This window comes from Oncorhynchus gorbuscha, linkage group LG22 (assembly GCF_021184085.1).
Source record: "Oncorhynchus gorbuscha isolate QuinsamMale2020 ecotype Even-year linkage group LG22, OgorEven_v1.0, whole genome shotgun sequence".
Lineage (NCBI taxonomy): Eukaryota > Metazoa > Chordata > Actinopteri > Salmoniformes > Salmonidae > Oncorhynchus > Oncorhynchus gorbuscha.
The window spans coordinates 33772392-33797871 of record NC_060194.1 but is presented as its reverse complement, the minus strand read 5'-3'; the positions used below and the strand labels follow the sequence as shown (position 1 = coordinate 33797871).

The following is a 25480-nucleotide window of genomic DNA, read 5'->3' as shown; positions in this document are numbered from 1 at the left end:
GTACCTGTGGATGTATTTCAAGGCGTACCTTCAAACTCAGTGCCTCTTTGCTTGACATCATGGGAAAATCAAAAGAAATCAGCCAAGACCACAGAAAAAACATTGTAGACCTCCACAAGACTGGTTCATCCTAGGAAGCAATTTCCAAACGCCTGAAGGTACCACGTTCATCTGTACAAACAATAGTAAGCAAGTATAAACACCATGGGACCACGCAGCTGTCAGCTGTCAGCGCTCAGGAAGGAGACGTGTTCTGTCTCCTAGAGATGAATGTACTTTGGTGCAAAAAGTGCAAATCAATCCCAGAACAACAGCAAAGTACCTTGTGAAGATGCTGGAGGAAAGATGTACAAAAGTATCTATATCCAAGTAAAATAAGTCCTATATCAACATAATCTGAAGGGCCGATCAGCAAGGAAGAAGCCACTGCTGCACATTGCAACTGCACATGGGGACAAAGATTGTACTTTTTGGAGAAATGTCTTTTGGTCTGATGAAACAAAAATAGAACTGTTTGGCCATAATGACAATTGTTATGTTTAGAGGAAAAAGGGGGATGCTTGCAAGCTGAAGAACACCATCCCAACCGTGAAGCACGGGGGTGGCAGCATCATGTTGTGGGGGTGCTTTGCTGCAGGAGGGACTGATGCACTTCACAAAATAGATGGCTTCATGAGGCAGGAAAATTATGTGGATATATTGAAGCAACATCTCAAGACATCAGTCAGGAAGTTAAAGCTTGGTCACAAATGGGTCTTCCAAATGGACAATGACCCCAAGTATACTTCCAAAGTCGTGGCAAAATGGAATAAGGACAACAAAGTCTAGGTATGGGAGTTTCCATCACAAAGCCCTAACCTCAATCATATTGAAAATTTGTGGGCAGAACTGAAAAAGCGTGTGCGAGCAAGGAGGCCTATAAACCTGACTCAGTTACACCAGCTCTGTCTGGAGGAATGGGCCAAAATTCACCCAACTTATTGTGGGAAGCTTGTGGAAAGCCACCGGAAACATTTGACCCAAGTTAAACAATTTAAAGGCAATGCTACCAAATACTAATTGAGTGTATGTAAATTTCTGACCCACTGGGAATGTGATGAAAGAAATGAAAGCTGAAATAAATAATTATCTCTACTATTATTCTGACCGTTCACATTCTTAAAAATAATGTAGTGATCCTAACTGACCTAAAACAGGGAATTTTTACTAGGATTAAATGTCAGCTACTGTGAAAAACTAATGAAATGAAATTAAATGTATTTTGCTAAGGTGCATGTAAACTTCCGACATCAATTGTTTGTCCTCATTATATTGTAGACTTGTATAACTAGCCGACGAATATCAACGATTGGCAAGAAAGCCAACGAAGCTGGTCATAATGGACAAAGCAGAAAAATGACAGCCAGCTTAACGAATCATAACGTCTGTGGACGAAACCCCACCCACTTCTGGGTCAGCTGACTTAGGAATGTTCGTGTTACAAAACATTGAACACGGATGTTTGGCACTGTACACGAGTCGCAATCTCAAACAGAGGAAATCCCTACTAATTTTTGACGTTTGTTAGGCTACTGCTACAGCTTGTGTATCGTTATCAGAATATGTCATGCTATGGATCCCACAGTAGCGCCAATGCAACACGAAACTGAGACAGAGTAAGTTGTAACTCATGTGGTTTAACTATCCTTCCAGACATATCTTACTGCTTTCATAATCTTTTGATGTGTTAATGCTATACCACCTTTAAATGGTCTGGCTATATAATGTCTGTCAAAACAAGTTTTGTTATGATGATTGATGGTGGCTGGCCAACTATGACATTGAGACTAGGCTACATAACAGCAACGTATGTTCGATCTGTGTTCATTGAAGAGCAGTGCAGCAGCGACGCTGTGTGGGGGGGGGGGAACATGTAACAGTGAGTGACACAGCACTTTTCATCATGTCCCCTGCATTATTTTAATTACTGCCCCCCACCTGTGTCAGCTGTTTTTTAATTATAGGGTCAGGAGTTTTCCCTGATCAGGTCACGTGGTGAGAACTACTGGTTGTATAACTGTCTGAGGTCTCAAGGAGTACTAGCTTCATGTGTGTTTGATAGGCTAACGCTTAGACCTTTACCCTACTCTGTAACTGCACTGTAGTGATCATGTCGTTAGTGTCATAGTACAGTGTTCATATTCCTGACGGCTATAGTAACACAATGTCTATCATCTCTCTCCCTCCAGGCCATACTCTGGGTGGGGCTGGTGGCCTTCCTGGCGTCCGACTTCCATGTCCCTCCTGAAGAGCACAGAGGCCAAGATCCTCTCCTGTAACACCATGTTAATAACGAAAATGATTTATATCTTTTCAGAGGAGCTAAATGGTTGACTTCTTGTTTATATAGTAACACTTCGTGTGTGTGTGTGTGTGTGTGTGTGTGTGTGTGTGTGTGTGTGTGTGTGTGTGTGTGTGTGTGTCAGGTATACAGAATGAAGTGTGGTCCAGGTTTGTCACGTTACCCAACCAGGACAGGATCTGGACCCTCACGTTGACCAACAAGACCCCCCACAAACCTCTTGAGCAAGGTATTCTCACCGTCTCCTTGTCCTTTTAGGCTTTTGACATATGAATTAGCTTTTGTCTTGGTATTAACTTCTCGTCTGTCTCTCGGTCTGCTTCTAATAATAATATAATAATAATATAATATATGGCATTTAGCAGACGCTTTTATCCAAAGCGACTTACAGTCATGTGTGCATACATTCTACATATGGGTGGTCCCGGGGATCGAACCCACTACCCTGGCGTTACAAGCACCATGCTCTACCAACTGAGCTACAGGACCACCCTGTACAGCTTCTCACTCTTCCTTTCTGTCGGTCTCTCTTTCTATGCCTTCCCTCCCTCCCATAGCCCCTAAGAAGACTCCTCTGGTGATGGTCCATGGGTTTGGCGGAGGAGTGGGTCTGTGGATTCGTAACCTGGATGCTCTGAGTCACTCTCGGCCCGTCTACGCCTTCGATCTCCTGGGGTTTGGCCGGAGCTCCCGACCCCTCTTCCCCACAGATGCTGCCCTGGCCGAGGAGCAGTTTGTCAACTCCATGGAGCATTGGAGGGAGTCTGTAGGCCTGGAGAACATGATTTTACTGGGACACAGTCTGGGGGGATACCTGGCAACATCTTACGCCATCCAGCACCCTTCTAGGTGAGAGGCCATGTTTTTATTTATGATGATGTCATAGTATTTATGATGGTATTGCCTTAAAGCTATTGAATGACGTACAGGATGTCTCCATATGTACGGTGACAGTTAAAAAATGGATCTACACTGCACTTTATTATTAATCATTAGTACCATGATTCCTGGTCAGGAAAAACTCCATGACCAATTTTATTATAGTAATGGAATAATAACTTAGATTGTGTCTCCCCTTCTTTAGGGTGAGTCACCTGATCCTGGTGGACCCGTGGGGTTTCCCTGAACACCCACAGCCAGGGGTGGAGACCCCGGCGGGCCAGGGACCAGAGGTTGTGAAGAGGCCGCCCCTGCCACGCTGGGTCAAGGCTGTGGCCTCAGTCGTCTCACTGTTCAACCCTCTGGCTGTCATCAGAGCAGCAGGTCCATGGGGTGAGAGACACTTTATTCACATTCAGATCACTTATTCAAAGCTTTCACAATTTGATCAATACCTCCATTTTTCCCTTTTTCTCTTTTCCTTTCATTCTGTCAGGTCCAGGGTTGGTAAATAGATTGCGTCCAGATTTCAAGAGGAAATTTGAGGACTTGTTTGATGATGATACCATGACTGAGTACATCTACCACTGTAATGCTCAGACCCCTAGGTACGTAGAGTCACTCCTTGGCTTGCATGACATATCACCACTATTAAACTGCATACTGCGTTCACATTCTCCTGATCCCATAGGGACCTGGCCTTACTTGGCTTTACTAGCCTGAATTTGCCACAGAATGACATTTTATTTCTCCTAATACCTCTTCCTTTATTCCATTATCCTCTTCCCTCTGTCACTCTTAATCCTCTTTGTCCTCCTTCTCTTCCCTCTATACCCAGTGGGGAGGTAGGCTTCAGGGCGATGTCAGAGTCCCTGGGCTGGGCCAAGAGGCCCATGCTACAGCGGGTTCACCTGCTGCCCCCCTCCATGCCTCTTACCATGCTATACGGTTCACGCTCCTGGGTGGACAGCGCCTCAGGGGACAAGGTGGCCAAGATTAGGGTCCAGACAGCCACACGCACTGTGGTGAGGAAGGGGGGAATTTATTTCATTTAAGTTTTGAGGTCTTAGACATACATTTTATCCTCTAAATCTTTATCATACAACAAGACATAATACGATACCCATGTGATCATTCCTGTCTCCATCTCTCTTCAGATGATAGAAGATGCGTCTCACCATGTATATGCTGACCAACCAATGGAGTTCAACAGAGCGGTCCAGAACATATGTAACGATGTAGACTGAAAAAGCATACATGACTTACAAACCAAGATGTCATAATGTGTGTCTTGGTCTGTACCTCGTTAGTGCTACAGAAATGGCTCCAATGTTGGTGGGAGATTTTTATAAGCTGGACCTATTCCACTACGTTCTGATCAGTGGACACTAGTTGGCTAAGTGGTTATGATGTATGCCATTTAGCAGATACTTTTATTCAAAGCGACTTAACAGTCATCCGTGCATACATTTTACATGTGGGTGGCCCAGGAGTCAAACCCACAATCCTTCCATTACATGCACCGTGCTCTAACAACTGAGCCATGCAGGACCAATTGGAACGCTTAGGGCCAGGAACTGACCATGTGACCTGACCAGGAAAAGTCCTGGGCAGGTTACATGGTCTGGTGAACTCCTGGTTCTGCTCCAATGACTAATGACTGTCAGGGAAACCAGACCCTGCACTGAAGTTCCCCTGTCCAGGTTGGGATGATAGACAAGGCCTTGACAATGGAGTGTTTACTATTCAATCAATTATTCAGTTGTATTTTATCAGTACTGTTCCTATAAGTAGGGCAAGGACTTTTTCCATGTAGTCTGGGAAACCTCTAGGATCTAGCTATATGTTATACACAGTTATCAATGGTCATTTAGTTCATATTGCAGCCTTCTGACTAAAGCGAAGTTCACAATTCTGTTATTTGTATGAATTAGTCAATGCAATAAGAGTTTGGGTGGAACACTCAATGTTCAGGTTATATAGTTATGTTTCTTTCTGTAACTATGGTAAATGCCACTGCAGCATGCTTTTATCATGTGCCTGAGTTGGAAAGTAAATATGTGATTGTAATGTTCTCTGTGACCTCTGATCTTCACTATAAAAAAACCTGTATTTTATACTACTACATGGATTCAATAGAAATGTATATGATTAAAATAATGCTTATCTTTGATCTCATCATTGATCTGTCAGGCGTCTGTCTCTCCATGTCGAGGGTATTCAACCATTACTATCCCTTTTTCGGTAATTGCTATGCACCTCATTTTGATTATTTAAAAAGGGTGAAGTATGTAGATTTGTGCTCTCCAGAAGCTAAGGATCTTGTTACCATGACTGCTCTGTAAGCTTGAAATGCATGGTAATATGTATTCATATGACCACTAGAAGTCAGCATTTTGCTACCTAAGGTACTGTCCTGTGCAGTAGGTTCTTTGGCACGGAAAAGGAGTGGTGCAGTGCAGAGTCCAATAAGGGGTGTGAGAATGAAGCCACACGGATCCCAATCATATCAACTTATAAATGTACTGTAGACATTCAATTACATGCATGAAATGTTCCATTTCCACAGGATAAAGTGTGCAAGACACACCTTTGCCTGAAGCCATACAAGTTGCATAGATCACAGGTTCATGCATAAGCCAAGACTTCTGGATTAAACAAAGAGACTTGGCTGCAGATGGAACGTTCTGCTACTATAAATATGTAGTTGCTACAGTGAATAATGGCATCTTTCTGATCTCACACCTTTCCATTCAGTCGGGGTCTGTCTTCCAGTGAGTCATGCACATCACTCAATAGGAAACATCACTCTGTAGTTGTTTTATTAGCAAATACATAAAGATACATTAATACAATCAAATGTAACTCTTTAAAACAGTTTACTTCCTTGAATTTTAAGTGCAGTAAAAAGCTCCCTAACACTAGGAGAGCAGAGCGAGGTAAACAAAGGCTTTGTTTTCATCTCGTAATGTTCAGGAGCTGACTTTGTTTCATAAGAACAGTTTAAGGCAAGGAAGCACAATGACCAATGAATGGGCCATAATACTGACTTTAGTTATTTCACATAAACACATCGAGAAGGTCATCTTTAGGCATAACCCTCATATAAAATCAAACTAGGGCTTCACCTTCAAATAAGCCATATAAAATACAATTTGACCGACATGTTATGCTACGTACGTTACACTTTATCCAACATGTTGATAACATAAATACTTGAACAATAACATAATGGAATAATATAATGCATGTATACAGTGCATTTATCAAATGTTTTGATGACAGCACCATGACATTGTTTGTTAAAAAATACAGTAATATTAGATAATGTACAGCTAGATAATTACATTTACCACATGATTTTTCAATGGCCCCAACAATAGTTTGATGATTCTTCTTTATAGGTGTGGACAGCCCTTACAGTAACAGCAAATCCATTTCAGAGCAAAGCGCACTGGTTCTAGGATATTACGTGAGTATCAAAAAGATTAGCGCTTGTTAACAATCGTTTACAACTTCATCCAAAGATCAGGATATTTCCATAATTACATGACAGCATGAAATATCAAATATATCAAACAATACTTATGCCTTGGGAGAACTAAATAAAATGTTTCCCATTTTCTATGATGAGACTTGAATTAAAGGCCAGGTAAGTGGACAGGAGAGAGCTGCAGGCTCCCTCTCATTGGTTCTGGACGTCGATGTCAGCAACACCGTGCACCTGTGTCAGCTGTTTACAGTCCAGAGCCGCTACCAACTTCCTGGGCCCAGCCTGGGTAGGGATGAAGTGTTCTGTCAGAGTCACCGTGGAGTGGCTTCCAACATCACTGAGAGAGCGAGACAGAGAGAAAGGGGGGTTAATATTACTTAGAAGAGGGCCAAAGAGGGGTTTAATACAGAGACAGATGTGAGCGTAATTGACCGAGAAAAGGCTAATACAGATATAGGATAAAATTTTATCAGAGAGTTTTCCTGCCAAACAGGAAATGCAAACGTGTAGTTTGTTTGAGTTTTAAAAATGCTTTTAAAGTTTTACATTTCCACTTAGAAATTTCAGACTTGATTTTCCCCAGCAAAAAGTATCAACCCCTACAAACCCCTAAATATAATCCACATAATAATAATTCACATTTCCTGTTGCTGCAGGATTATTTTCCTGCAGTAGCAAACTTGCTCAAATTAAGGTCCTTCATCTGTACATTGAGATGGTTACAGGGTCTTGCCCATAGAGATCATGTTAAATTACTCGTATTCTTAATTTTATGATCTTACCCCACAACCACCTCGCGGACCTTCTGTAGGCCCAGTCCCTCCACCCTAAACACCACACCCCTCAGTTTATGTGGCAGTGGGTTGGTGAACGTGATCTTGGCTGCCATCTCCTTACCCACCACCGCGTCCCCTTCAGGCTGAGGAAACAAACACAACATCATACTTTACAGTGTTGCTGTTTATCTGGGCACTGACATCTGTATGCAGTCTGTACCATGGCCACTAGTCAAGACATCTGTATGCAGTCTGTACCATGGCCACTAGTCAAGACATCTGTATGCAGTCTGTACCATGGCCACTAGTCAAGACATCTGTATGCAGTCTGTACCATGGCCACTAGTCAAGACATCTGTATGCAGTCTGTACCATGGCCACTAGTCAAGACATCTGTATGCAGTCTGTACCATGGCCACTAGTCAAGACATCTGTATGCAGTCTGTATCATGGCCACTAGTCAAGACATCTGTATGCAGTCTGTACCATGGCCACTAGTCAAGACATCTGTATGCAGTCTGTACCATGGCCACTAGTCAAGACATCTGTATGCAGTCTGTACCATGGCCACTAGTCAAGACATCTGTATGCAGTCTGTACCATGGCCACTAGTCAAGACATCTGTATGCAGTCTGTACCATGGCCACTAGTCAAGACATCTGTATGCAGTCTGTACCATGGCCACTAGTCAAGACATCTGTACTACTTCATTTCTATGGCATTGCATTGCGTTTGGTATATACAGTTGAAGTTGGAAGTCTACATACACTTAGGTTGGAGTCATTAAAACTCGTTTTTCAACTACTCCACAAATTTCTTGTTAACAAACTATAGTTTTATCAAGTCGATTAGGACATCTACTTCGTGCATGACACAAGTCATTTTTCCAACAATTGTTTGCAGACAGATTATTTCACTTATAATTCAGTGTATCACAATTCCAGTGGGTCAGATGTTTTGATACACTAAGTTGACTGTGCCTTTAAACAACTTGGAAAATTCCAGAAAATGATGTCATGGCTTTAGAAGCTTCTGGTAGGCCAATTGACATCATTTGAGTCAATTTGAGGTGTATCTGTGGATGTATTTCAAGGCGTACCTTCAAAATCAGTGCCTCTTTGTTTGACATCATGGAAAAATCTAAAGAAATCAGCCAAGACCTCAGAAAAAAAATTGTAGACCTCCACAAGTCTGGTTCATCCTTGGGAGCAATTTCCAAACGTCATACCACTCAGGAAGGAGACCCGTTCTGTCTCCTAGAGATGAAAGTACTTTGGTGTGAAAAGTTTAAATCAATTCCAGAGCAACGGCAAAGGACCTTGTGAAGATGCTGGAGGAAACAGGTACAAAAGTATATCCACAGTAAAACGAGTCCTATATCGACATAACCTGAAAGGCCACCCAGCAAGGAAGAAGCCACTGCTCCAAAACCGCCAGACTACGGTTTGTAACTGCACATGGGGACAAAGATCGTACTTTTTGGAGAAATGTCCTCTGGTGTGGTGAAACAATAATAGAACTGCTTGGCCATAATGATCATCGTTATGTTTGGTGTAAAAAGGGCGAGGGTTGCAAGCCGAAGAACACCATCCCAACCGTGAAGCACAGGGGTGGGGAAGCATCATGTTGTTGGTAGCATGAGGACGGAAAATTATGTGGATATATTGAAGCAACATCTCAAGACATCAGTCAGGAAGTTGAACCTTGGTCGCAAATGGGTCTTCCAAATGGACAATGACCCCAAGCATAGTTCCAAAGTTGTGGCAAAATGGCTTAAGGACAACAAAGTCAAGGTATTGGAGTGGCCATCACAAAGCCCTGACCTCAATCCGATAGAACATTTGTGGGCAGAACTGAAAAAGCGTGTGTGAGCAAGGAGGCCTATAAACCTGACTCAGTTACACCAGCGCTGTCAGGAGGAATGGGCCAAAATTCACACAACTTATTGTGGGAAGCTTGTGGACAGCTACCTGAAACGTTTGACCCAAGTTAAACAATTTAAAGGCAATGCTACCAAATACTAATTGAGTGTATGTGAACTTCTGACCCACTGGGAATGTGATGAAATAAATGAAAGCTGAAATTAATCATTATCTCTACTATTATTCTGACACTTCACATTCTTAAAATAAAGTGGTGATCCTAACTGACCTAAGACAGGGAATTATTACTAGGATTAAATGTCAGGAATTGTGAAAAACGGAGTTTAAATGTATTTGGCTAAGGTGTATGTGAACTTCTGACTTCAACTGTATATTTAAATAAAGAACTGAACATAACCAGCATACTGTTTACAGAACTGTTGCTCAAATATAACTTTTTGAATTCCAATTTGAACCTCATAGGAATCCAGTGACAGGTTGTGCTAAAGCTAAGTTGCGTCTTACCTCAATGTTGAGGTCTGGTGTGCGGAGCCTGAAGTTGGTCTGAGTGGCAAGGACCTGCTGGGTCTCAGAGACCCGTCCAGACAGAGTCAGCATCAAAGCAGCCTGGTCCACCAACTGGTTCTGGTAGCTCTGGTAGGGTAGGACCCACTGCATGGTCTTCACTGAGGAGGAAGAGAAATTGAGATACACATTCTACAGTACAGGGGTCAGATGAGAGGATTGAGGATACACATTCTACAGTACAGGGGTCAGATGAGAGGATTGAGGATACACATGTGGTAACAGCAAATGCAGAGTGGAGACAATATTGTTACTGAGCTGAAAAGGTGCTAACGGGGAATGCTGCTGGCCTCAGTTGGGTTGAGATAGACGTTGCTCTAAGCCACAGCTCTAGGATCAGATTACAATTATCTGACCCTGTAGCAGTTAGGGGCAACATCCTCCAACTATTCCCCTTGCCGACTCACCTTCATTGGGCATGAGTTCCACAGGCAGTTTGTTTTTCTGGACGGTTCCCTTCAGCACCCCGGTGTAGTACATGACGGCCACCTGGCTGTGGAGCGTGGTTCTGCGCGGCTGGGAGCTCAGGTTGGTCACCACGATGGTCAGCTGGGCATCCTCCCCCATACGAGGCCCCTTCCCCTCCATCTTCACCTCCACGCTCACGTCCTTCGCCATCGGCGTGGAGTACACATCAGGCCTGGTGCCATAGCGACTGGCCGTCTCCACAGCAATGCGCTCTTCCTCTGATTCTGGTTAGTGGGGGGGGGGGGATCAGAGAGGGGAGATTATTGTTTGTGTGCTAATTTCAATCAAAAACCTCATTATACCAACGCTCTAACCACTAGGCTACCTCCCAACCCCCACTAGGCTACCTAGTCTTGTCTTTACAGGTGAGTGATGTCACCCTTACAACCGGAGTGTTATTCCATGTGTAAATACGGTTACCAAGCGACCCTCTGACAGTGTTTTGAAGTGCATGATGACATCACTGTACCTTCGGTGTGTTTGTACAGGTGTGTGATGTCAGCGCGCTCATCAGAGCCCACAGCTTTGGTGCTGATGAAGTGTCCCACAGCCTTCTTCTCACTGTGGATCTGCGTGAAGGTACCGTCCAGGTTCCTCTGCCAGTAGATCTTATCACTGTTCACCTGAGGAGACACAGACAGACAGGCAGGATCAGCACCATTCATTCATGGAGAAACAGGGAAAGTGTGTAATATTTGATAAAAGATAGGAAGTTATCCAAGGTCAGTTTAGCCATTTCTTCTCTAATTTGAGATCTGTGATGTGTAAGGTGAATAATGTCTCAATTGGTAGATCATGGCGCTTGCAACGGCAGGATTGTGGATTCGATTCCCAGGGCCACGCATGACTAAGTCCCTTTGGATTCGGGCATCTGCTAAATGGCATATTTTATTATTAGTATTCACAACTGATCATAGATCTTCAACCATCTCCTTCCCATAGAGCTCACCTCAGCGAAGACGAAGGGCGTGTCATATTTGTGGTAGACCTGGCCGGTGCGGATGGCGGTGACAGAGGCGGGGCCACAGCGGAAGGTCCCCTGGCTGGTCTCCTGGGGGGTGGAGTCTAGTGCCTGCCAGCCACCCATACCAGGAGGAAGGTCTGGCCTGGACATCCAACAGTCGTTCCATACATGGAAGTTCCTACACAGACAAGGGGGTTGTTAGGATTACACAGTTAGGAGTATCTGTATATGCAAGGCGCTACCGAGGTTAGTACTTACGGCCCAGTACATTACTGGGGCCAAGCTTCCTGCCATCCAGGACCTCTATACCAGGCGGTGTCAGAGAAAAGCCCTAAAAAGGGGTCAAAGACTCCAGCCATCCTAGTCATGGGCTGTACCGGAGCGCCAAGTCTAGGTCCACGAGGCTCCTTAACAGCCATCAGACTGCTATTTGCATTGATCCCCTTTTTTTACCCCTACCTACATGTGCAGTACATATTACCTCAATCACCTGGACTAACCTGTACCCCCCACATTGACTCAGTACCGGTAAACATTGTATATGTTGTATACATTGTATATAGACTTGTTATTGTTATTTTATTGTGTAACTTTTCTTACTTTATTAGATTTTTTTTTCAAATAAATGAGCAAATATTTTCTTACTTACTTTTTACAAAATTCTGCATCGTTGTTTACAGACTTGTAAGTAAGCAATTCACGGTAAAGTCTACACTTGTTGTATTCGGCGCATGTGATAAATACAATTTGATTTGCCTTTTACCGAAGACATTTATTTCTATAACTCCAGCCTGGTGTTTTTTTTTATAGAGTATGATTTGTGGCAAGGCATTTCTGTGTATTTAGAGCAAAGCCAAATATACACTCATGTGGCCTGGATTGAAGTGGAGAACTCTTAACCTGTGGCAGGTTAGATGCACTTGACCTGGCCAGGAAAAACCGGGCTCTACTTCATTTGGATTATAACTCACCAAACAGAGTCAGAATTGAGGTGGTCCAGCGGCTCCATATTCTCATCCAGATACACGTCTGTTGTGAGTGAGACATCTGTGTCGTGGGCAGACTGGAAGTTTGTTACACTACGACATGGTATACCCAGACACCTGAGCACTGAGAGATGGAGAGAGAGGGGAGGGGGTTTGAGAGAGCAAGACCAGGTAAAAAAAGAGTGTATATGAAGTCAAGTGACCATAGATATGAAAAGCAAGCAAACACGAGACATCACACAGCCTTAATTGTGCGCAGGTCAACTCTTTGTTCACCAACACCCGCCCGCAATTGCTAATAACCCATCAGAGAAGGGGAATGATATTTTGACAGGGGGTGGAGGATTTTTTCCCTGCCTGATATTGATATGTTTCTGCTTATCATTTCTGACATTTTGGTAGGCTATTTGTTAGTTGTAACTTGTTTATTACCATTAGACACATGCAGCTTCTCTTCTGTCATTATATGTTGCCCTAGAAGACTAAATAAACCCTTGCTCAACAGAATGTCATAAATCGATAGAATGAATGTTTCAATCTAGTTGAAATCGATTCGAGTTCTCTGTCATCTCTGTTTCTTTTGCAGAGCACAGATGTTTATGGACCGTGTACATAGCTGCTGGAAGTAGGGGTGCTGAGGGTGCTGCAGCATCCCCTAAAAAAATCAGAATAAAAATTAAAGTCTTACAAAAGAATGTGTTAAAATGTAGTGCACTGGGCCTTTACTAGTCCTGTTTTAGGGGACCAATATAATGTCTGTAGCTCAGGCCCAAATACTTATTCTGCTCATTCGTAAAAGCGTTTGATGATTAGCATGTAAGCTATTGGGCGAGTGTACAGTTATTGACCTTAAAGCTTAGGCTTACGCACTAATACCAGATAGCCTAAAATAATGAAAGAAAAACCTTGCTTTCTTTGCTTGCTTCCTCTTTATTCAACCCACCCGCCCTTCATCCACAAAATACTTAATGACCTTAAACCCACCCACTATAACCAGGGGACTGCGGGTTATGAGTCAACCCGCGCATCACTACAACATACGGGCCTGTGTGGATCCTCATATTGCCACTGTGTCTATGTATGCAAAACACATGTGTAGAAACTAGTATGGGCACACACACACACACACACACACACACACACACACACACACACACACACACACACACACACACACACACACACACACACACACACACACACACACACACACACACACACACACACACACACACACACACACACACACACACACACACACACACACACACACACACACACACACACACACACCTGTGGTGGTAACGCCAGAGAAGACCCAGCATTGTCCGTATTTGACAGGCTGGCCTCCCTCCTTGTGGTATTTCATCAGAATGTCCACACTGCCACTCCAGGCTGTAGGGGAAACTCCTCCCACATAGTTCCCTGACCAGTTTCCTGCCAGGACCCCATTGTCATCTGGGGAGTTGATCTGATGCATTAAAGGGAGAGAGAGAATTAGAATGAGTCAAATCAAATTGTATTGGTCAGTTGCACATGTTCAGCAGATGTTATTGTGGGTGCAGCAAAATTCTAGCTCCAACAGTGCAGTAATATCTAATAATTCACAACAATACACACAACCTAAAAGTAAACTAATGGAATTAAGGAATATATAAATATTATGATGATTACAGTAAGATAAAGTATAGCAGGTGGTTTATTTAAAAAGGTAAGTTATTGAGAACACATCTTTCTACAATAATACAGTAATGGTAATGAAATTGAGATCAGCATAATTCAGATCAATCGTTCATAAAGATGATATGACACATGATTTGACAGGCATAAGTACATTGAAAGTATGTGGAGTATGAGAAACATGCTGTACGTTCACTACTGAATAAGTTGACCAGTAACTCACCATGGCAGATATGACTCTGACCACGTTGACAGAATCTCCTCTACCAGACGGAGGGATCTCACTCTTCTCCAGCACATAGAGACAGGCCTCAAGCATCCCCTCAAGGAACTGAACAGCACAAACAGGAGGAAACAGACAGTGAGATGGGAGAGAGGGTGGAGGTCAAAACAAGGAATAAACAGAGGCTGCTTCTTAAATGACTGGGGTTTGCAGAATGACTAGGGTTTGCAGAATGACTGGGGTTTGCAGAATGACTAGGGTTTTCAGAATGACTGGGGTTTGCAGAATGACTGGGGTTTGCAGAAAGACTGGGGTTTGCAGAAAGACTGGGGTTTGCAGAATGACTGGGGTTTGCAGAATGACTGGGGTTTGCAGAATGACTGGGGTTTGCAGAATGACTGGGGTTTGCAGAATGACTGGGGTTTGCAGAAAGACTGGGGTTTGCAGAATGACTGGGGTTTGCAGAAAGACTGGGGTTTGCAGAAAGACTGGGGTTTGCAGAATGACTGGGGTTTGCAGAATGACTGGGGTTTGCAGAATGACTGGGGTTTGCAGAATGACTGGGGTTTGCAGAAAGACTGGCGTTTGCAGAATGACTGGGGTTTGCAGAATGACTGGGGTTTGCAGAAAGACTGGGGTTTGCAGAAAAATTTCAATCCAACCACACTTGATTTCCTCCCTGTCTAATACCTGTCCATAGTTCCATGTGCGAGCTCCAATCTGTGTCTCTGTACCATAGTAGAGTCTTCCTATGTCATTCAGCACATACTCCTTCTTCTCCTCCTCGTCATCCATGTACACTGTGTCAACTAAGGAGAGAGAGAGAGAACCAGGGGACAAAGATTAGGTATACATTTATTCACTCCTGGAGCTACAGGTGAAATGTGTATGTTTTTGCATGACATTTCTTAAATGTTGTTTCATTCACAGTCCACAACATTGTCATTTCTGTCTTAAGTACTAAATTACTATTTTGATAAACACCAGGGAGAGTCAGTGTAGCCAGGAGAGGGTTAACTGTTACTAACACAATGTCTGGAGCTCTCAGAGGGGCCTAGCTCATTTATGGGAATAGGGCTGCATTGAATAGATTTCCTCTCAACAAGCACTCCGAGAGAATCAGAGAGAGAGAGAGAATCAGAGAGAGAATGAGAGAGAGAGAGAGAGAGAATGAGAGAGAGAGAGAAAGAGAGAGAGAGAGAGAATGAGAGAGAGACCATCTGTTGTGCTTCTATCATATGGTCCTAAGGCAGTTTGTACAGTAATTGTGGAATGTCAACTTTTATGACAGGAAAGGATAGATTGGGCCACCTGCCAAACAGTACATTTAAAGACAGATAGCGCTATTCAATCAAAACCCGTTCCAGAAGGCAGAACAACCATCTTAATCAGATGAAACAAAGCATATTTAAATCAATATAACCAGTTTCAATTTATTTTCGTTTTACCAAGTATGTGCATGTACATCTTTAGTTTTAATGAATCAAAACGCACATCCTGAAAGTGTTTTAATTCCAGAGACCTCAAAATACAGGTTTTGATTGAACAGTTAGAGACAATGGTAAAGCGAGGTCAACATCAATTGGCAAAGACCAGAGTCCCAAGCAAATGGACGTGTGGTCTTGACTCACAGCCAGAGAATGAAACAAGTGTTCTCGGTCAAGCAGTGACTCTTTTTGTGATGGATAGCAACACGTTATTGGGCAGTGAGCCCTGCCTATGTGTACATTTACATTAGTGCTGTTCTGAGAGACCAAGAGGATAAATTGTAGTCCCAGAACCAGCCTCCTCTGTGTCTGCTCTGGGATCTGTCACACTTGGCCCTGGTGTTTGAATTTTGCTGTCCCTATTGCAATGGAATAACAACATTGAAATACTAGACCTATATACAGCATCGAAGCTGAATTGTGACTTGTTTCACACTGTCGGTGAGCATGGGTGGGTGTTGTTTGGATGTCAGTGGCAATGGTCCCGAAACATGCAAACTCCGCCCACCCAGTTTGCTAGGCAAGCTAATCAAAGCGCAACTTTTGTCTCTCTATCTACCTCCTCTCTTCTTCTCTCTACCTTCTGCTGTCTCATATCACTCCACTCATCCTTACCTTCACACCATGGGTTGAACAGCATGACGACGTCTTTGCTGGGGTCGTGTGTGATGGCCACTTCCTGCTTAGGGCACTTCACCATCACAGTGAGCTTGTACTGGCCAATCACGGCTTTGGGATGCGAGTTTACGGACAACTTGATCCTGTTGCCGTTCTGCTTCACGATCTTAGCCTCCCAGCTGTGGTCCTCCAGTTCCTCCACCAATTTAATTATGATGTGTGTGCCCTTAGACACCATGGGGGCGGGTCCTGTCAGACAAATGAATAAATTATTAGTTTACAATTATCAGGGTAGTAAAACAAAGCTTCAGGGTGATTTAAGCAGTATCGTAACAGTGCAATATCAGTGTAATATCCATGTAATAACAGTGTAATATTATGTAATAACTTATAATATTGTTGTAATAACAGTGTACTAACAGTGAAATATTGATGTAATAGCATTGTCATAACAGTGTAATATTGGTGTAATAACAGTGTACTAACAGTGAAATATTGATGTAATAGCATTGTCGTAACAGTGTAATATTGGTGTAATAACAGTGTACTAACAGTGAAATATTGATGTAATAGCATTGTCATAACAGTGTAATATTGGTGTAATAACAGTGTAATTCAAATCAAAATCAAACTTTGTCACGTGTGCCGAATACAACAAGTGTAGACTTAACCGGGAAATGCGTATTTACAAACCCTTAACTCTTCTTGAACTGCACTGTTGGTTAAGAACATATTTACCAAGTAGACTAAAATAAAAAGGAATAATAAAAAGTAACACAATAAGAATAACAATAACGAGGCTATATACAGGGGGCACCGGTACCGAATCAGTGTGTGAGGGTACAGGTTAGTTGAGGTAATCTGTACATGTAGGTGGGGGTGAAGTGACTATGCATAGATAATAAACAGAGTAGCAGCAGTGTAAAAACAAGGGGGGGTCAATTATCCGGTGGTGATTTGATGAATTGTTCAGCAGTTTTATGGTTTGGGGTTAGAAGCTGTTGAGGAGCCTTTTGGTCCTAGACTTGGCACTCCGGTACCAATTAGTGTCATGTCGATGTAATAGCAATGTAATATCGGTATAATAACAGTGTAGTGGTGCCTGAAACCCACCTCAACAAACTACGCAATGTACAGGGGTGCGTTTGTAAATGCACTCTGGCTATCTACTTCAATATCAGAGCACTCTCGTCTGAGTGTGCCAGAGAGTAGAATAACTGATGACTTTACAAACGTTCAACACCTGTTCACTACGTCTGGTGTTGGTAAACATCAGCACAAGAGCATAATTCAAATGTTGCCAGCAGCACAGTTACAGTCACCAATGCCCTGGATAACATGAAAACAGCCTAACCAGCTCTGATAGGACGAGTGAAATGATCAGAGTGAGATGGTCTCTCATTTTTGTCTGGAAGTAGCTAGCAAGCTAGCCAAAGTTAGCCAGATAGCTTGGGTGCTTGACTGCCTTTGTGAGGTCAGAACACTTGGATCAACCATAATCCTCGGCCAGAGCGTCCAGTGTGCGCTCTGAACGCTCAGAGAGCGAAACACTCTGAATTTACAAACCTACAATCTGACAAAGCTCTGGATTTACGAATGCCCAGAGCGCACTCTGGCACTCCAAATTTAATTTCTGAACACACCCCAGATAGATATGGATTGCTCTCTTGTCTCTGATGGAAACTGAGCCAACCCACATTGCATTCCTACCTTTCCTGAGCATGTCAAAGGGCTCACTCTTCAGTCACAAAAGGACCACACTAAACCAACATTTAAATGTGCATAGATTCAAACATACACACGCACCCTTAACAGCTGCACATGACTGGCACACACATTCTATTGTAGAGGCAGGAAATCACATTCCTCTCGTATCCATGGAGATGGCCATTCCAATACCATCACACTCGACTTGGCAAATGTCAATGTTGACTATTTATACAGTGTGAAGGAGTATGTACATGTGTGCTTGCTTGTCTGTACTTGCATGTGTGAAAGAGCAAGAGAAAGCTCTGCAAACCAGAGAAACGTTTTAATTGAATTTACCTTAAAAGAAACAAAATAAGGTAAGATAGTGGAATGACAGTGGTCTATCTTTAATGGTCATGTGTAGTCTTGTATGCAGAAAAGTGAGAAAAACCACAGTATCCACACCATTTCATTTCATAGTCTGCTGTCCCAGAGAGTGACTGGACCAAACCAAGTGTAAACCACAAATGTGTCACTGTCATACAGTTCAGTTCAGCTGAGATAAACACAGTGTAGTACTGTGAAAAGTCCACTGAGAGCATAGACACAGAACGTATAATAATAAATAAATAATAATATAATAATAATAATAAATGCCATTCACAAACATATAGAACCTCATAAAGTATGAACCCACTACCCTGTGCCTGTGTCCTCACAAACATATAGAACCTCATAAAGTATGTGTGCCTGTGTGCGTAGGCCTATCGCATCTCTAGGCTGGTGTTTTGCTTTAAGCTAATGGCTTTCTCTCTGTCTCTCTAAGCGCTTGTTGAGAGGTAATCTATCCAAACACTGTCTCTCTCTACTAGTATTGTTAGTAAGGACAGCAACTGAATCCTTATTAGTCTCCATAGTTTGGATTCCTTATGACGGAAATATTGCATGTGTCAATTTGCAAATACACATAGTGTGCAGGAGATCTTTTTCTCTTTCAGACCTCCAAGGTTTTGTCAGACACACTCAGGAAGTCATTCAAGGCAACTATAGAGCATCCTTCTTTCATATCATATGATTTCCTTTTCTTAGAATGAATCATAATTGTGAAAGTGAATTAAAGATGTGTTTTTCCTGCCCATATGACTGACAGGAAACTGGGCTATATATAGAGCCTGAGTAACAAAGGCTTTGACCCTTCACCTCTGCAGCAGTTGGTATGAAAAAAGAGGAGTTCTTCCTGGTCAGCTCACAAGATCAGGAAAAACTCCTAGCCACATCAAAACAGCAATATGTGGTGGAGTAAGAGTAATGGCATTACTTGTGAGCTTTAGCCATAATATACTACCAAAGTCATAAATACCAACTAGGGGCTCGGCTAGCGGAGTAAATCGGAGTAAATCGTGAAAAATTATTAGTGAGACAGTTACAGACGCACAAATATCCTACCCCCAAGACATACTAACCTCTCACCACTAAAATAACAGGGGAGGTTAGCATTTGTTGGGGGGATATGATATTTGTGCGTCTGTAACCCTCTCACTCATCATTATTCATGATTCATTCAGGGTTATCTGTAATCATGATAGCATCCACATGAATGTACAAATGGTTAGAAACATATTCTATTCTTATTTACAGTAAAGGTGAAACACAACCAAAACAAACAGCAAACACATCCAACAAGTTTATAGAGTCACAAGCTTGATGTAGTCACTGTGTGCTAGGAATATGGGACCAAAATACTTCACTTTTTACTACATTAATACACATAAGGGAATTTGTACCAATACTTTTGGTACCCTAAAATTGGGGGGGGCTGATATTTCTAAACGGTTAACCTGATATCACCTTTTTGTGAGAGCCCTCAAAGTCAAACTGACCTGTCTTGAGTTCCAGGTGGAGTTTGTCTGTGTTGGAGTTGAAAGGTCGCGACAGGTCCAGTTCCATCTGGAACGTCTGGCCACGTCGGATGATGAGCTCATTGCCATGGTAAAGGTTGGTGTGATGCTCCAGGCGGTTCTGACCCATCTTAGAGCTCAGTAGATCCACCGAGCGCACCGACAACATCAGTTCTGAGAGAGAGATTTAAAAAGATAATGTAATGGTCAGTGCTTTCTGTTTATATATAGGGCCAGGGGTTTTTCCTATGGGGTTTACAATTATGAACTAATGAATTTGACTGATTCTGTTGCTTCATGTAACCTACCTTCCAGCTCGTTGTCTCCAGTGTGGGGCTGAGGAGGCTCGGGGAGCGTGGCTGGTTTCACCCCGTCATCTGTGATGACAGTGTCTGTGATGTCATACGAGCTGCTCTGGCGTCGACAGCAGCAGGGGCACATCTTCTGAAACCAACGGCGACAGCCTCCCTGCTTCTTAGAATTAGACTCCGCCTCCTTCTGGTTGGTTATCTGCACCGTGCTCGGGGCGACGCCATGGAAACGGCCCACAACAGAACCACTCACCGTCGACCGGTCTCCTGGCATTCTGAGAGGGGTGATACAGAAATTACAGATGAGATGAGACTGTTAGAGGGGTGATACAGAAGTTAGAGATGAGATGAGACTGTTAGAGGGGTGATACAGAAGTTAGAGATGAGATGAGACTGTTAGAGGGGTGATACAGAAGTTAGAGATGAGATGAGACTGTTAGAGGGGTGATACAGAAGTTAGAGATGAGATGAGACTGTTAGAGGGGTGATACAGAAGTTAGAGATGAGATGAGACTGTTAGAGGGGTGATACAGAAGTTAGAGATGAGATGAGATTGTTAGAGGGGTGATACAGAAGTTAGAGATGAGATGAGACTGTTAGAGGGGTGATACAGAAGTTAGAGATGAGATGAGACTGTTAGAGGGGTGATACAGAAGTTAGAGATGAGATGAGACTGTTAGAGGGGTGATACAGAAGTTACAGATGAGATGAGACTGTTAGAGGGGTGATACAGAAGTTACAGATGAGACTGTTAGAGGGGTGATACAGACAGAGATAAATAGTACTCATATTGGAGAGTGCCGTGATCAAAAAATGAAAGGATAGAAAACAAGAGCAATTGACTGAGAAAATCTATAAAATAACAACAAATGAAGATACAAAAGCATGTGAACAATTCAATGTTGGAGAGGTTAAGTGCACACATTACTTGGACAACACTGTTGGACAACACTGCACAATAATCCACTGAGAACAATAGTAACATTACTATTCATATACTTGATCAACTTGGTTTTTATTCTCTCCGCTTACATCTTTTCCTCCCTCCATTCCAGAAACTAGCTTGTTTTCTTTTTAATCTTTTCTCACAATTACCACATTCCTGACTCACTTTTTTCAACAGTCTGCCTTTCCCAAAGCATGCCAGGGTAGTTAGCCTTTTGTCCCAGGTCAGACACTCCCCAAATTCCCCAAACACCCCAGCATAACTCTTGACTCACTGATTGATACCGGACCCTACAGCCCCACCTAGCCACAGATGTATGTGTGTAATCTCTAGAAATGATGGGAAACAAGAATCATATTTTCATGACAACGCAGAGCAATTAATTAATCCCAGTTACATCTAGTTCCTCTTTTTAGACCGCCATTCATCAAACTGAAAGGTTAGGGGAACCATGAGACTATGAATCTGAGTAGATCCAGGCTAGAGTTCAGGCTTCAACTCTAAACATAATGGGAGTTCAATGTCAAATGTCAGAGGTCAGGTGAGTTAAAAACAAGAGGAACATGAAGCATGTTTAAAGAAAACCACGAGGAGTTTCCAACCATGGTCTCAATCTGTACTTTATCTGCTGTGTCTAAACATAAAAGACACTTTAATGTGTGTAGAGGCTAGTGAAAGAGTTTCACAAACCTTTTGATAATTAAGACTGCTAAGAGAGCAAAACAGAAAGAACATAGGGAGAAGCACAGAGGGAGTAGAGTGAACAGCGAGCGGGTGTAGCAGATGGGTGTGTAGTCATGATGGGCTTAGTAACTATAGCACTGTGTGTGTGTGTGTGTGTGTGTTTATAGTTGAGTGCATTCATGCGTGAGTGACTGATTTCTAAACTCCCCAGTCCACATGCTGTTCCAATAATGTTCCCCTCCCTTACATTCATCCAAATGTCCTAAGAATTGTCAGAAAGAGACCGTATTGTGTTTTTGAAAAAGAGCAATACATGTCAGAAGCATTACTTATCATGTAACAATGATGACAAATGCAAATGCCAAAGACAAAATTGCTTGCAACATACAATTGGGACCCCACCCAAAATCACCCTGTTTCTAGCCCCACTCCACGATGTTTCCATGGTCCTCTCTTTCACCCGTGCCTGCCCCTGTCCCTCCACATGTTTCCCTCCCGCACAGTGGGTTTGTTTTTGGCAGTTAGCACCTTGCTAGCATGATTGGAATGCACACGGGCCACTGAGATAAGAGCTTCTAATTCAATGCACTTTTCCAACAATAACACCCAAATACAACGAGTTGAAGCCTGCTTCCCCAACTCACATAAAACATCCCTCAAAGTGATGCCTGATGTAGATAACACCCACGATCAGCATTTGTTTAAAAATGAAATGGCATGCAACATATATTCTATCTCCACTTGTTTGAGATCAAAGGTCAATAGACCACATGAGAGGTGAAATGATGGCAGAGGTCATAGGATAAAGTGTAAAAATGGCACATGATATTTCATTGGTTATCGAAACACACCAGCTAGCACATAATGTTCTGAGAACCATTTGTTTCTTAGTGCTTGGTCAGAGTGTGGTTGTCCTGTGTTTATTTTGCATACAACCTTCCCACAACTTTCTGGAAATGATGCAGGATAGTTGCTTGGCTTTGGAACATTCTCAGCACATTTAAGGAACTTTCTTTTCTTGGTACTTCATTACTTTAACAGAAGGTTAAAAATTAAAACATTTACATTTTGGTAATGTTCTAGGAACGTTCTCCAACTGGTTTGACATTGGGAATGTTCTCAAATTGTTCAGAGAATGTTAAAAAACAATGTTTTTCTGTGGGAATTTCAGTACTTTAGCATAATGTTTCCTATAGATTTCCCCATGGTTCTATTGAAAGTAAAGTTCTCAAATTGTTCAGAGAATCTTAAGGTAAACTTTTTTTTTTAAACACAAGAAAACTTTAGTAACGTTCAGAGAATGTTTTAATAATGTTATTTAAAAACATATACAATCCGTTCCCAGCATCAACAAAACTCTATCTTCTATCTTGTTAAGTGTGTTCAGGTGTGTTGGCCGCACCCACAAATCGGCCACACCTGATCTTAATGAGTGCTTGTTTCCTTTGAAATGAGGTCTACTCGAATAGACTAAAATGAACAGCTGTGTATGCGTAAAAACCATGGCATGCTAGCTCCATCCTGGTGGCACAGTGGAATAATTACATGGATAGAGAAGAGAAGATTATGTTTGAACCTGATGCCGTGTCACAATAAAAAAAAATAACAGCGTTTGCATGATTAATGCCTAAGGAAGTGAATTTCCATGATTCCAATCTGTGCTTGGAGTTCTAAAAAGTGAACCCAAAATAATCTAGCAGTGTTATTAAGTCTTATTGAAACATCCAGTGACAGTTTTAAGGAGTCATTGTTATAAGTACTTATTTTTCTTAATTGACTTGCTTAAATAAAATAAGAAACTCAAAATAATGTTTATATTCTCAGAGCGTTAATAAACTTTCAGGGAACCATATTAAAATGTTCTCAGAACCTCCCTGCAACCTAAAAATTAACATTCCCCAAACAGCCAAATGTTCACTTCAGTTCTCAGGACGTTATAGCTTGGTTCCCAGGAAACCTATAGCTTGGTTCCCAGAACCAATGGGAAATGAGAAACGTAGGTTCCCACAACTTCCAAGGAACCACATGCTAGCTAGGCAACATGATGTGAGGGAACAAGACAACCTTATCTTAGGGAGAGAAAAATGTGTTTTAATATCAGCATGGTATCTGAAATATTTCTGTGGACTTAAGTTCGCAATTGGGAATACATAATTTTATGAGCAGAAGAGCCTTGTGACACTGGAGCCAATAGGCCTAACACCCATCAACCCATGACAAGTGAAACGTAATATTTTTCAACTGAGCTAATAACTCTGTCTCTATCTACCATTTAATTGCCAGGTATTTTCCTTTTGCTACATGATCAATAGGCTACATGAACACTTTCCTCTGCATGCCTTTTATGTGCTTCTCACTCACTGCAGTGAGTGTCTAACGGTTCCCAAATCAGCAAAACGCATCCCATCCCGACTGATACAGTTGTGGAAAACCTCATCACATGAGTATCCTACCACAGTGTAACTATTTGTCAAGAGTTGTAAGCGCATTTTATAAATAGGTCATTTAAATACGAATTAATGAAAAAAATCCTTACTTTGTCTTGGGTGATGACTTCTTGATTCACCAGAAAAAGTTTGAGTGCGTTTTAAAGTTTTCAATGGCTCTCCGTTCTTGTATGATCAGGTTTAAAAGTTTTTCTTACCCGGTTTAAAAGTTTGTCTTACCAGTTCCTATGTCTCTTACATACGCGTCTTAGATACTGGTTTATACACTCCTAAGGAATGCAAACGGCATTTGATTTGACACACCCTCTGCTTCAAACCTCCCCTCCCCCGCCCCTCCAGTCACCGTTAGCACAGTAGTAGGCTATAATCAAATGAACCATTGTAGCCCAGGATGTCCCGTGTGGAGCATCGAGGCACAGCATAGCAAACCCGCAGGTTACGCAATAGCAGGCCGTTTGTTTCCAATGCAGAACGGGAGGGGAAATACAGGGAAAGGCAGTGGAGGGAATAAAAGAAAGGCATGTGGTAAGAAAAACAAAGCGACATAGGGAAGGAAGTGAGTAACAAAGGCTGGTCATCACCCTACCCTACCCTCATCTACAGTGGGTGGACTGTGATGATCATATCCATCACCTTCGTATACAGTGGCAGCTGAATATAAACTGTCCATTCTAAACTAAGTCAAAGGACATTTTAGCATCTCCAATGTACGAATTTAACCTCTACCTGAGTGGCTGCTTGACATAATACTGTAGGTCTTCTCATTCCCTCTCTAAATTTGGATACGACTCATCACTATATCCTATTCCATGTAAAGACAGTGCGTGAGCTGAACAGTAGGCCTACGCACAACACACACACACATCCCTAAAAAGGTTAGTATGGTCTCATTCCTCGTCAACTTCCCTTAACGACTTTCGGTTCTGTTTTACTTTACACCCCTGCCTCACTTTTTCATAACTCATGACCTCACAAGCTGGACCCCTACTGTGACAAGAGTTCCTCTGAGTTCCTCTGAGTTCCTCTGAGTTCCTCTGAGTTCCTCTGAGTTCCTCTGAGTTCTCGTAATCTTCTCAGAAAGTCATATCCTGGATCATTATCCTTTTTGGTCATGGGGCTGAAATGTCAAGCTGAGGCAGATCG

At 42.5% G+C, this 25480-nt stretch overlaps 2 protein-coding genes across 2 annotated transcripts; one reads left to right on the top strand and one right to left on the bottom strand.

Annotated features, from left to right (window-relative positions):
* The first annotated feature begins 1470 nt into the window (after positions 1-1470).
* abhd4 (abhydrolase domain containing 4, N-acyl phospholipase B) lies at positions 1471-5401 on the top strand. The gene is made up of 8 exons (XM_046321637.1): positions 1471-1655; positions 2229-2314; positions 2466-2570; positions 2899-3190; positions 3426-3613; positions 3717-3828; positions 4059-4245; positions 4378-5401. Exons 1-8 carry the CDS (start codon positions 1612-1614, stop codon positions 4465-4467), a joined length of 1104 nt encoding a protein of 367 aa, XP_046177593.1. The 5' UTR covers positions 1471-1611; the 3' UTR covers positions 4468-5401.
* A 624-nt stretch (positions 5402-6025) lies between these two features.
* LOC124010046 (protein-glutamine gamma-glutamyltransferase K-like) lies at positions 6026-24631 on the bottom strand. Its single transcript, XM_046322369.1, has 14 exons — positions 24427-24631; positions 20258-20535; positions 19932-20123; positions 16360-16611; positions 14948-15066; positions 14258-14365; positions 13648-13825; positions 12340-12478; positions 11354-11546; positions 10874-11027; positions 10344-10628; positions 9877-10037; positions 7496-7632; positions 6026-7050 (listed from the first exon to the last, which is right to left on the bottom strand). Exons 2-14 carry the CDS (start codon positions 20532-20534, stop codon positions 6906-6908), a joined length of 2340 nt encoding a protein of 779 aa, XP_046178325.1. The 5' UTR covers position 20535; positions 24427-24631; the 3' UTR covers positions 6026-6905.
* Positions 24632-25480: the final 849 nt, after the last annotated feature.